The 13,867-nt window shown below is 38.9% G+C and overlaps 1 protein-coding gene across 3 annotated transcripts in view; it reads left to right on the top strand.

Moving 5' to 3' along the window:
* trappc9 (trafficking protein particle complex subunit 9) overlaps positions 1-13,867 on the top strand; it is a 242,605-nt gene that overhangs the window by 74,800 nt on the left and 153,938 nt on the right. For all 3 annotated transcript variants that reach the window (XM_080863780.1, XM_080863781.1, XM_080863782.1), the window contains one exon: positions 2,033-2,185. In XM_080863780.1, coding sequence (XP_080719906.1) covers positions 2,033-2,185 — 153 coding nt within the window. The remainder of the gene's footprint in view (positions 1-2,032; positions 2,186-13,867) is intronic.

The following is a 13,867-nucleotide window of genomic DNA, read 5'->3' as shown; positions in this document are numbered from 1 at the left end:
CATATAAGGAGGACAGGAAACAGCTGTCATTTTCCTACTTTCTGCTGTAGTCACATTAGCAAACACAGTGGTTGGAGACCAGTGCACGAACAAAATGTTTGTGGTGGTCTGTCAATGACTTGCACAATGGTTGCTTTTAAGCCAAGGATCTTTCACATTCAGTTGGTATTTTCAAATAAACATAATAAGATGGAGTTAATCTGCTCTTTGTGGTTGAAGGAGGTCAAGTTAGCAATTTCATGCAAACTGTTTGTGATGATACGGTGATTAACTGTGATGAATTGGAGAAAATCTGTTGCCGTCTACTTACATTCGGTGTCCAGTCAGAACCTCACAGATGTGAAATTCCTCGACTCACTTTCATATTTGAATACGACTAGAATACAGTCAGTTGTCCACTGGTTGAGTTGTAAAGAGACACAGGCTCATCGGAGTAGACTGACTCAGACTGACCGCAATGGGTTGTGTAAATTGGAAAGCAATTACATGACAACAAGAGTTGGGCCGCAATTGTTTGAAGACAGGTTGCCTCCCATCACCTTGTAATCAAAGTTAGTCACTGCAACAACTATAATTCTTAACACTTGTTGCTTTAGCTCTCAAAAATGTATATTTACACAGAGAAGGTTGAACGCAGGTGATCAAATCTGATTAAACAGGACTGCATTTTGTCCCGTGAGGTTATTTAAGTGTATTTGTGATGGTTCATTAAAAAAAGATCTGGTCATCAACAAAGGAGAGCTCCATAGCAGAATCAGCCAGAACAGTGGCTCAGAGAAACGCAGCTCTTGAATCTACAGACAGACTTGATCATGAGAAATGTGTCTGACTACTGATTTTATTAAGCTAGAGATTTGTAATCTTAATTTGAAATGATTGGTTTTTCAGAAGAATTATGCAAATTGAGCATTAGCTTGACGTTTGTTTGAAAATTGAAAATGATATTCATAAATCTCTTTAAAATTCGAATGTAGAGCGCATCTTTAACCCAACACAGCTGAGCAATACAACTTTCACAGTGGTGTTATTGATTACATGGCTTTTAAAATTAGCTCTGCTTTGCACTGGTGGCCTGTACTTTCGCCCTATTGCACCTCAGACAGGCCTCATTTCTGCTGCTATTCTTGTGACTTGTAATCAAAGAGTGTGATGACATCATCCACAATCATAGCTGTTTACCTGTAGAAATGTGAGGCCTGATGTTGCATATTTAAATAAATAGCTTCCCCCTTTCCCCTTTCATTTACTTCATCTCATTGCCTCCCCCCCCTCTCCTTTAATTCACTGCAAAAAGCTCTGAGTTTATGAATATTTAAAGGGGAGTGTTATTCACAAAATCTTTATTTAATGCTGCCTCTGTTCACATCCTCTTAGAGGGTTTTTACATGCTTTGCTTATGAATCAAGCAGGGAATTGTAAACCGTTGTTCTTGCAGCGAGCTTGCATATCACTTTATTCTGTGAGTGCGTGTTAAACCCAGCCTGCTTGCTGTTCCTCCAATACCTCAGAGCAGGAGAGGCTCACCTGCACAGACAGAACACATGCTTTTATTCAGGTGATGTATCATTCATTTGGCACTTCTGTCTGAAGTGGATGCAGCTGAGCCATTTTTTGCAGGTAGCAGGGGTTTGTGGCATAAATTAGAGCATCAGGTATAGTGACGGGCACCGAGAGACTGGTGGGTAAAAGATCCATCGGCGGCTTTGTTGCTTTTGAAAGCTTACTGCAGAAGAAATGTGATAGTAACACCTTGTATGGTGCAGCCTGAGGCAGGTAAATCAGATGCCCCTCAGATGCTGTTTCTTTCCATTGTCTTGAACAAAACACACACACACACCAACAAGTGCTCTGGTAAGCACACATTTGCGCAAGCTGCATTCAAATGGCTCCATGCGCGTCTCTGTTTACTTTGACCAAATACTTTTGCATCCACGTCTTGCCACCTTGTATCCCAATGGGAAATTCCTTGGCATTTGTTTTCCGATATTTCTTTGTTTCACCGATCCTTTATGTTTGTTTTGTGTGTTTGCAGAAAAAGTGTTTGGGGAATTTCTGAGCTGGGAGTTAGATGAGGCATTGTCTCACCTGCCTCTAAAGCCGGGCCAGTCTGTGACACTGACTGTCAACATCAAAGTCAAGCTCGACTTCTCCGGCCAGGAAAACCTGCTGCAGGACCTCAACGATGGTGAGCCCTCTCATAATTCAGCACTAAAGATGAAAAATGCAGTTGACTGTTTCCTGTTTACTATAAGGTTACAATCTATAGGTGTAAATAATCATCAAGGTTTACAGGTTAGTACTTATTTATCAATATTTAGGTACTACAACATTAGAGATTTTAACATTTCAACCTTTATCGAGATGTATGTTTGTGTGCAAGTGCAACTAGGCATGCCAGACAGGTATGTTTGATGCTCATTAGAAAAAACAAAACTAAATAAAAAGAAGCATAAATAACATCAAAAAAAGGTTCAATCAAGTTTGTCACCTGTCCTGACCAGTCTGTGCTGATATCATCTTAATTCATGATAACCCTCTTAAACAGACTAAGCACTAAATAACACGACATATTTTTAATAAGCTACTGGAACTAAACATTGAAAACTGCTTTAACTATGGCAATTTTAGTCTTATATTTACCACGGGAAATTAAATTTGTACTAAATGGTTCAATAGTTGTATTATCTTATTTTAAAAAATCATTAAACTTTATTTTTGGTCTTTGTTGGTGTTACAGGTACCGGGTGGCAGCACCTGTAGACAGCTATATATGTGTCCTGTAAACGGGAAAGAAATGATCAGACAGGGAGACGTGGCTTGCCGTTTCCTGAATACTCCGCCATTATTTATTCAAATTCACAATTATGCACTCCTTTTATTTCTTTTACAGTATTACAACTGTGTATTTATTATTCTTAACATAGCTCACACATTCTCCATATGTGTTCTGTTACCAACTAGACTAAAGGGAATTAACACATTCTAATGTCATAAACATGACCAATTTTCTTGTAAGACTTGGTTCAAAATGAATTCCAACAAGACAAATCTATAAATCTCAAATAGTTTGAAAGAATGGTGTAATCAGCACCATCTTGACATGTGCACTGAATTCACGGAAACACTTTATGGCAGAAAACAAGATACTAAAACAATACAGAATAACGGTGGAGCCGATCACTAACATCACAGAGCATAGGTGTGTGACCCAAACTAACATGCTAACCATAGCATGCTGCTAAAGCCGTAAACAGATACTTACAAAAGTCTAATTTACTGTACTACACAATGTTGTACGCTTTCACTTTCCAACCGTAATGATTAATCTATGCTATATAATGGATGTGATTGCTATTATATTCTATTTCGGGCACGATGCGAACCTGTAAATAGGAAAGAAATGATCAGACAGGGAGACGTGGTTTGCCGTTTCCTGAATACTCCGCCATTATGAGAAAACAGCGCGGAGCATGCGCTTCAGGGTATGGCGTTATTTTTGTGCCACTATTCTGAGCGCACGTAAAAAAGGTTTGCAGGTGCAAGTGTTGCATTTTGAGGAGAAATTTATTTTGAGCGAAGAAAAGCTGAATTTGAGTGAACAAAATTCATTGCTGCATGCAAAAAATGTATATCCGTGTTTGCTATTATCCATATACACACGCACAATAGCAGCCCCTCTCGCTCAGTTTTTGTATTTGCGCTCGCAATGTGTCGCTCACGCTCTCAACATTTCTGCCCGTGCACGCTCAACTCTTTCTGTACACCGTTATATTTGTGCCACAAAACCAGCCAATCACAGACTTGGATGCAAAAAAATCTGATTGGCTGTTTTTGTCTCCAATCAGCTCGAAAGGACGAAATGCAATATCCCAGAATCCATTTCGTCCAAAGCTCAAACGAGGCAGTGGCGGAGGAACACAGAGTGGCGGAGTTTGAAATATTACTCTTTCTGGGACACAAAATAAACTTTTAAGATATTTTCATGTTAGAATGTAGCTGTGTGAACTTCAAATATCTGCTCGATTTATCAAGACATCACATATTTGCATAAGTGCTCCAACGTTTTCGGAGATGCCTGTTACCCACCAGCTGACCGGGTGGGAACTCGGGTTAAACATAATATATAAGGCTGAACTGACAAAAAAATCACCGACTACACCACCAGGTATTATTGGAAAAACCATAAAGCCTTTGAACGAAAACAAACGCTGTTGTGACAGTGATGTACACTGTTTTGTTGGTATATATGTATGATTTGTATCACCTTCATGTTTCCAGCTTTACAGCTGTGGCTCCAGCAAACATCAGCTGATACTAGAAATTAATTTTAAATAAATTCTAACAACAGCTGATCAATTTTGAACGTGCTGCTGTTGTTGTTTAGCGCAACATCCGCTGGTTTCCTGTTTCTGGCGCAAAGTGGGAGATAAACAAACAAGAGAGACGATCAGCTGATCATTGATCAGTTTCATGATTGAAGTAGCAACAGGAGAGGGAGGGAGAATGAGGAGAGAAGAGGCAGCTAAGACACAGAATAACTCCAGCTTTGTGTCTTTTTTATTCTCGCTGAAGTCTTTTCCCCTCAATACGGATGTATTGTAATTGGTCCAGCCCAGAGTTGATTATTACCAGCTGGCTAATCCACCACCTTTCATTGTTTATACCATTACAAAAACAAACAAACTAACATAAAAATGAAAAATCACCATTGGCCCACCGGGCAAATGCCGGGTAAATGCCCAATGGCCAGTCCAGGTATTCGGTCAGCTGGTGGGTAACAGGCATCTCCAAAAACGTTAGAGCACTTATGCAAATATGTGATGTCTTGATAAATCGAGCAGATATTAGAAGTTTACACAGCACCATTCTCGCATGAAAATATCTTAAAAGTTTATTTTGTGACCCACAAAGAGTAATATTTCAAACTCTGCCACTCTGTGTTCCTCCGCCACTGCCTCGTTTGAGTTTTGGACGAAATGGATTCTGGGATATTGCATTTCGTCATTTCGAGCTGGTTGGAGACGAAAACAGCCAATCAGATTTTTTTGCATCCAAGTCTGTGATTGGCTGGTTTTGTGGCACAAATATAACGGTGTACAGAACGAGTTGAGCGCGCACGGGCTGAAATGTTGAGAGCGCGAGCGACACATTGCGAGCGAGCGCAAGTGCAAAAACTGAGCGAGAGGGGCTGCTATTGTGTGTGTGGATAATAGCAAACACTGAAATACATTTTTTGCACGCAGCAATGAATTTTGTTCACTCAAATTCAGCTTTTCTTCGCTCAAAATAAATTTCTCCTCAAAATGCAACACTTGCACCTGCAAATTTTTTTTACGTGCGCTCAGAATAGTGGCACAAAAATAACGCCATATTCAGGCTGCTAACAACAGGCCAAACCATGGTCTCACACTCCCACCTACTGGTACAAAAATGGAGCGTCCGCTACAAATATCCCGGGGTAGTTACCAAGTTTCCTGTTAAAATTACTGTAGTTATTTAGGGCATTCCCAAATGGAAATATCACTTACATTGAAAGTAAAATTACTTAAATTAATTCACATAAAAGTGATCACATATTAGTGGGTATCACACACTAGTGTGGCAGCACTAGTGTATCTTTAACTTTATCATTAAAAATGATCCAAAATGCTGCGGAGCTGTTGGGCTATTTAAAAAAACAAAAAACAGAACCCCGGCCCAAAAACTGCACAGTTAGTGGTAATTAGTGGTTCTTATTTTGTGCTTTTCTACCACTCAAAGCACAGCATGCGTCATTCACCCATTCAAGTGCTTCTTTATATGTCCAAGTGCTTTCACATTTGCACTGTGATGAATGCATCAGGAGACACTCTGGGTTCAGCCTCTTGCCAGCGATTGAACTCGCAACCCTCCGATTAGTAGATGACCTGCCCTGCCTTTTGAACCGCAGCCACCTATACAGTGGAGTCCAATAAAAATAAAAGAATCAGATCGTAATTGAGCTTTATAAACCCCAGTCTCAGTCTGGCTAAATTATCAGGTCTGTATATCTCTGCTTGCGTACCGTAACATATTTATAAGCTAACCATGAATATTTTTAAAAAAAAGGCTTCGTTAGTAATAAGACATGGATTAGTGCTCTCGCCTCACAGGAAAAAAGGTTCCTGGCTCGAGCATGCAGGTCAGCTGAGGCCTTTCTGTGTGGGATTGTGTCTTTGTAAGTTTCCTCAGGTGCCCCGCTTTTCTCAGTGCAGAAACATACATATTGGTTCAGCTAATGATTGTAAAATGACTCTGAATTGCTTAATGACAGCTGGGAAAAGCTCTAGCCCCCTGTCACAGTGAGTTGCATAGTCATTTAAGAAAATGGATGGTTTCTGTAATAATGTCAAGTGTCTTGATTGAAACTTCTCTACCGATGGTTACTTTTGCATTTGTCTTTCAGTGGAGTGGTGTTGAAACAATAGACGGAACAGTAGCTGACAGAAATTTTGAATAATTGTTGGTGTTTTAAAAAAAATGATGGCTTTACCTTTTCAAATTCAGGAGCTTTCCTCTTTTCTGTCATTGCACAAGTACATTTAGCCTATTTCTTTCCATTTTTATAGACAAAGCAATCGCTGAACTAAACTGGTGATCAGTAAGATAATCATTTTGAGGGCTAGCCCTGCAATGGAAAATAGTAAAGTCATCTTTGAACTATCCGTCTCAAATTATGTACATATTGATTGCTGATGAGTGTTCATGTGCTGCTGTACAGAGGAGTGTTCTTGTTCCAGGCATTCTGCCTGCCTTATTTAAGATTCTGCAGTAATAGGATCAAGGTCTCAAGGTCTCCACACCTCCATTTCCCTCCTAGCTTTTAGTTTCCTCGCTTGGATTTCCTCTCTTCTAATTCTTATTTCTGCTTAAAAAAATAGTCCGACCTTCTCCCCTACCTCGAAGCTCATTCATTGTGTTCCTCCTCGTAGCCTCTCATAGTTCATGCCCAGCCTTCTTTCTTTCCTGTCTCATTCCCAAGCTCTCTTCACACTGTTGAACCTCTTTACTACAGCCTCTATGGGCTGATGAATATTAATGAGCGATCAATACGGACCTGCTCGTGCAGCACAGAGTATTTTTCTCAGTGTGTTTGCGTGTACTTGCACGTGTATTCAAATGACAGGGAAAGTAAACGCATACAATGCTGCATGTTTATCTCAGCTCCAGTGCCAACTCGCCTCATGAGGTCATTTAAGCGACACTGCTTTAATGTTTTAATTAGCTGAGCAATAATTGAGGCCCTGAAATAAGGAGATAAGACTTGTTTTCTGCTATAAAAAGCAGTTACTATAGTGACACTATGGGATGCCGTTTTTATTAAACACATTTGATGCTATGTAATGGAGTCACATTAATAACGCTGTGTTAACATGCTGATGAACTTGCTTTGCAGAAAGATTTAGTTTTTTCTGCCTGTGCTCCGTGGAGGATTGTGAAGGTTTACAGATTATGGAAGTTCTGCCATCTTTGCTAATTAAACTGTAAAACCTTGATTATCTTTAGCACAACTGCTACATTCAGCAGCAGTTTAATTGTATCGCTTAGCCAACGCATATGGTGACACATACATTTTAATTCTGCCATATATGGACAAGTCCTTATTTTATCAGAGGCAACTTGGCCCGAGTATCTTGCCCAGAGGGAATAAGATACTTGGCTGTTTATGCAGTTGTTTTGTGGTGTATGAAACAGATGCATATTACCTCTCTAAAGGAAACGTTTGAGTGGAACATTATTGACGATGATATTGATCGGCACAGGCTTTCTTATTTCTTTTCAAAGTTTTTCTGTCCCCAAGCAATGGTTTAAATACCATTTGTGGCAAATCATTGAGCAATAATCTACCCTTTTGTTATGATTCGGCATTTCAAGATGACATGAATTTGTGTCTAAGAAATACAATCCACAAAAAACGGCACTGCTCATATAAACAATGTGTTGATCTGCAAAGACCAAAAACAATGCTGAATTGCTGAAATATGCGATTTTCTTCATGGCAGCACTCTTTTTAACAACCTTGAAAAAATGTGCCAGAAAACCATTGAGCCATTTTCTGTTTTGGTGTTTTCCACGAGGTCTTCAAGATCAACTTATTGATTTATTGGTTGAAAATTGACAAAAATCATTGTTACTCTAACTTAAAAGCTACGATTCTTACAGATGTGGTGTGTATTGTAAATAAATGTAAAGTTTAAAAATATAAAATATCATGTTACGTTTGACCCCTGACCTCTGCTTGAAGGTCAACAGACTTATCTGAAGGTTATTAGTGTTAAAAGTGTTAATGATACTATACAGATCTGTTTAAAACCGTTTTTACTGCCATTGTTTGTATTATAGGGAATTATATATGTGGATTCCTAATATCACATTACTTCGGACTGACCTCTTCTTCATGTCACATTTAACCTCTACTCTTACTTTTACATTTCATATCTACCTTTCAAGATGACCCTAAATGTCATACTCTCTTTGTGAAACGAACGAACAGGGATGATTAGTATTCAGTATGCTGTGAAGGGCCCTGGTTCAGTATTTCAAAGACACGTTTGTCCTCTTGTAAAAGTTAGATGATAGGGTCTTTTACACTTTGGGTAGACAGCCACTTTTCTAGCTAAGCTAATGTAAATGTGTTGTAGTTTTTATTAAAAAGGAGTACCCATATTTTGTAGCAGTTTCTTAAATGTTTAGCCAGCTAAACAAAATCTAATCTGAAGAAATGCTTGTGACCAACTGTTCACGTATCCTGTGTCAAAAGCAATTATAACAACAAATAAAATTTTAATAAGATTTTTTAAAAAATGAAAGCAAAAAGATGCCCATTGTTACCGATCCATTTAATTGAAATTTCTCTGTGTTATAAATATTCATTGTCCTTGGTAGCACAAGTAGGTCAACACAATCAGTCCTGAATGAATATAGTTGTTAAAAACTGCAATAACAAAATCTGAAGATGGCTGTGAGCATGTGGATGAATACGAATGTGGACACATGGAAACTTTCCTTTACTTTGCCCACATGAAATATGAAAACAAACTCTGTGTGTGGTCAGAGATTCGGTGTGCACACTACTTGTGTGTTGTTACTTAATGCAACTGTACACAATTATGTGCAGTAATTCACCACGGTGCAGAGAAAATCAGCCTGCTAGCTTAACTGTCCACGTGGCACTCAGTGTGTAGTGTTTGAGCTGAGACCAGTGGGTTAAATTATGCCACGGGAAACAGAGGCAACATTCAAAACAGGTTGACCCTCAATGATTTATCCTCAGACAGGCTTATCTCTCATTCTGTGTCCAGCTCAAAACCACGAAATCATAACACAGGATCAAATGGAAGTGATGTCATCACTCAGGAGTAATGGGCCTTGACTTACAGTGCTTTATTGTGTTAAATGGTGTGGGCGTCGTATCTAATGACAGTGTCAGTGTCTACATTAATGCTGCGGCTGTCTTTGAAGACAGCACCTTGTACCGTAGTCAGTGTCTGCAACTGTCAGAGAAAGAGACGCCAGAGACTCATCACTGGAGGCTGGAAGAATTTTTTTTTTAAAATCTTGCATGTCCTCAGTCGACATCTCTGAGCGTATGCACTGCTGTCCTACTGATGTAGCTAGTTTCAGATTACTTAACTTTTAACTTAGACCGCCAGGCTGAGCTCTTAAGAACACCTTTTTTAAAAGTATTTAACCTGTGACATTTTGATGTTAGATTTCAAATGTACTCTCGTTGTCAAATCATACAGCACAGCTGCTATTCAATCTACACTTTCCTTTCCATGGAAGCTTTTTATATTTTTGCTGTTGTGAACAGCTCGAGTATGTGGATTCTTTTTTTGGAGAAAATCTTTGTTTCAAAAACTTTGTTTTTACTTCCAAGGTACAGACTAAATCAGTCTGTAGTGCTCACTATCAGAAAAGAATTTGTTAAAATACACTGATCGAAAAATGTAAAAGAAAAGCTTTGAAATCACATCAGGGAAAAAAATAAATAATGCTGGACATCTATACTCGTATGGACAAGGTAATATGTTAGGAATATAAGGATGCCATTTGGTGCAAATGGAAATGCTCAGCCTACAGAGAACTGAATTTAAAGACACCTTGAAACATAATGTCCCAGAGGTGTTGTATTTTACTTATTTTTAGTGAGGTGAGCTTGGTATTGATTCCATCATCCTCCAGGAGCTGCCTGCAGACTCGCACCATATGAGGCCAGGCAGTGTCGTGCATCATGAAGTACCTAGGACCCACTGCACCAGTGTAGGCTCTTCTAATTCTAGTACAGTGGTTTGCAAAAGTATTTGGCCCCCTTGAACTTTTCCACATTTTGTCACATTGCAGCCACAAACATGAATCAATTTTATTGGAGATACCAGTCCTGGTGATTGGTGAAGGTCCTCTATGATCCTGTCTAGCTCTCCTGAAGTAACCGGCTGTCTCTTAGAATCTTCTTTATGCTCTTGAGACTGTGCTGGCATATAGAGCCAACCTTCTGACAGTGGCATATATTGATGTGTCGTCCTGGAAGAGTTGAACTACCTGTGCAGCCTCTGTAGGGCACAGGTATTACCGCATGCTACCAGTAGTGACACTGACCCTAGCCAAAATCAAAGCTAGTGAGGGGGTAAAAGTTGTCAGAGAAGATGAGGGAAAACTCTCAGTGGCCTTCACCTGTAAATCCATTTCTGTTTTGGGGGGGTTGTCTCATAGTTGCCCCTCTAGTGCACCTGCCCTTAATTTCATTAATACCAAAGCGGCTGAAAAGGATTAGCAATCCCTTCTGCTGCTTAGCTGACCAATATCCAAGAGGTTTTATTGAGTTGGTATTATGCTATGAATCAATTCCTGATATAAATCTTATGTAGGTTTCCATATAACTCTCATCTTGATACATATCATTGATGAATCAAAGCAGCATTTATAAACATTTGCAACCTGCTTTCTCTCATTGCTAGAGGTGGCTTTTAAAAAATATTGTAAAGCTGTAAAAGCATCTCCCTTCAAAAAGATGTGGAAATCCACCTTAATCCTTCAGTTTAGCTACAAGAGTAATCAATCTTTGGGAAAGGTGTCTCACAGAAGCTGAATTTACTCTGAAATAATACAAACAAACAAAGTTGGACATTGGTCTGTCTCATGAAATCATGAGGGAGGAGAAAGAAACAACTCCACTCTTTTCAGCTCATATACTAGCAAATCCTAGTGACTGTGATCGCTAATCACTTCACGCATTCCCTGATCTTTGTCACTTTGACACTTAGATTTCTAACTAAAATTAGTTTTTCAGTTTAAATGTGGAGGCATTTATATGCTTTATAAAAATAAATCAATCCAAATGAGGTAATACATAGTTAAAAAATTCACAGGCGTCATCGGCAAGTTAACTTAATGTACACAAAGAGCCAAGAAAAGGGGATGTTTTGCTCCCAGATCTGCTCCTGTGTTTGAAACGCTCCCCGGATGTCCTACTCGGATCAGCTGCAGATGCTTATTTACGGTATAGATATGTATCAAAGTATCAAAGCGGAGACCGAAGTGGAATTTAATTTTGTGGAAGAGAGAGAAGTCGCAACAAGACAAATCTAGTGAGTGAAGATTGTGATGTTTTTAGCGTGCTGTACGCTTTTAACTGACTTTATACGTGTGTCTCACTGTCCTCCTTAGCCCGTAAGCCCGGTTTAGAAACTAGCAACTAGGCTGCTATCAAAAACTAGCTGTAGCCTGAATCCTTATACTTACTGCCCTTCACTGATTTCTGCTGAAATTTAGGATTCATTCTAAAGTTTTATTAATAACATGTAAAGCCCTACATGGCCCAGCTTCTGTTGCTGTAGCAGAGCTATGAGACCTGACCCCAGCAGTTGGCCTCTCTTGTTGTCTGATCGGGGTCTTCAGTTGTTTGATGCGCCTGTGTTAAAACCAGAGAACCATTCTTTAGAGGCTGTAGCTCCTAAACTTTGGAACAGTCTTCCTCAGTCTGTCAGGTTGGTCGAATCATTTTGTTTTAAATAACAGCTCAAAACTAATTTTATAGGTTAGGCTTTCTTTAATCTCTCTGTTCCATTTTCATTTTGGTCTTTGTTCTTCTCATAGTGTACAGAGGTGTACATATGAAGGGATGAAAGTAAGACTGTATGTCAAACTATGCATGTTTGACTGTGTGTTTGTATGTTTGGACATGCACACTTATTTTTGATGTGCAGTTTTATGTCAGACTGCTATATATGCTAATACTATGCTACTATGTCTAAATTTGATAAATATGGAAACAGCTCTGATCGCTAGCTGTTTTCCCTCACATGTTACCAGACATCATCTTTTTTTTTAACTCATAGAAACATATCAGATAAAATCTAAAAAAATCCTCTTAACATTAATGAATAAAAAAACTAAAAGATGCCACAAATACCCTGTTTGCTAATGTCACTGTTAAAAAGTCCAATCACTGCCTTATCAGCTACAATCCCCTAATCTTATGCACAAATTACCAACACAAAAAAATATTTTTTTTTCTACAACTTATCACTGATTGTATTTTCTTTTACTGATCCATCCATGCAATTGGAAAACTTTAAATGTTCAAAACTTTTAATGTTTTTATATCTTATGAACCCCCATTAAAAATAGAATTAGTTGCAGATATAATACTTGGCTCTGTTCACAAGTCTTCATTGCCATCAACAGCAGAGATAAAGCACAAGAACGATCCAAGGTCTCTCCCTGAAGATTTCTCTAGGCCACAAAGAAATGTCTGCACTAGCCTGATTAGGAAAGCTAAATCAAATTATCATCTAGTGACAGTCATCTAGTCTTACTTCCACTAAATTCTACAAGACTGTGTCAACTTTTTAAATTAATCAAGGTCCCACCTTCCACCTCAGATCAAGGAGAGATCAGGTTGTGGGTTTGATGATCCTGAAAGACTCCATAGCTGAAGCTTTGAATTACCATTTCCTCCCTTGTGGTCTTTTTATTTAACAGGAATATGTGTTCATTCTACTATATATAATTACCATATTGGTTCTGCAGAGGGATGCCTCAATGCCTCACCCCTTTCTTGACTATTTTTTTTGTTGTAAAGTCATAAGTCCTAAGCCTTAAACTATGTGCTCTAAACTAAGTGTTTTGCATATTTGCCACATTTACATGTCTCAGATCATTAAACAGATTTTAATATTAGACAAAGATAATCCCAGGGAATACAGAATACAGTTTTTAAACGATTACGTCATTTATTAGAGGAAAAAAACAAATCTACCCGACTCTGTGTGACGTTAAGTGATACCTATCCCTGGGAGAAAGAACTTCTTTGACATTTTGCGATAACTGCTAATCAGTCTTTTACATCACTGGAGGAATTTTGGCCCACTCTTCTTTTCAGAAGTGTTTTAATTCAGCCACATTGCAGACTTTTTGAACAGGCGTAGCTTGTTTAAGCGCATGTGCAAGGATCACAATCAGATTTTAGTCCAGACTTTGACTAGACTTCTCCAGACTTAAACAATCAGAGGTGGACTTGCTGTTGTGTATATCAAATAATTGTCCTGCTGTAAAACTTAAGTGCGCTTGAGCTTCAGGGCATCAACTGACAGCTCGACTTTCTTCTTTCATTGTCACATGTGTTTAGTCTGGACATCACTATGAAGAGAACTGGGCTCTGAACCTGTCGTTTCTGGTATTCTCTGGAAAATGTCAAACAAAATCCAGGATGTTGGGCTGTGAGTTTAGGTGCATCTAAAAGATGTCAGGCCCTCATGCCACCCTCATCTGCATGTTTCTGATAGTTTGGTCAGGAACTAGCCTGCTGGAGATTATTGTAATCATTGTATGTCCTCTACACCTTTGA

This window comes from Rhamphochromis sp. 'chilingali' (genome assembly GCF_963969265.1).
Source record: "Rhamphochromis sp. 'chilingali' genome assembly, chromosome: 17".
Taxonomy (NCBI): Eukaryota; Metazoa; Chordata; class Actinopteri; order Cichliformes; family Cichlidae; genus Rhamphochromis; species Rhamphochromis sp. 'chilingali'.
The sequence above is the reverse complement of the archived record's forward strand: the minus strand, read 5'-3'. Positions and strand labels throughout refer to the sequence as shown.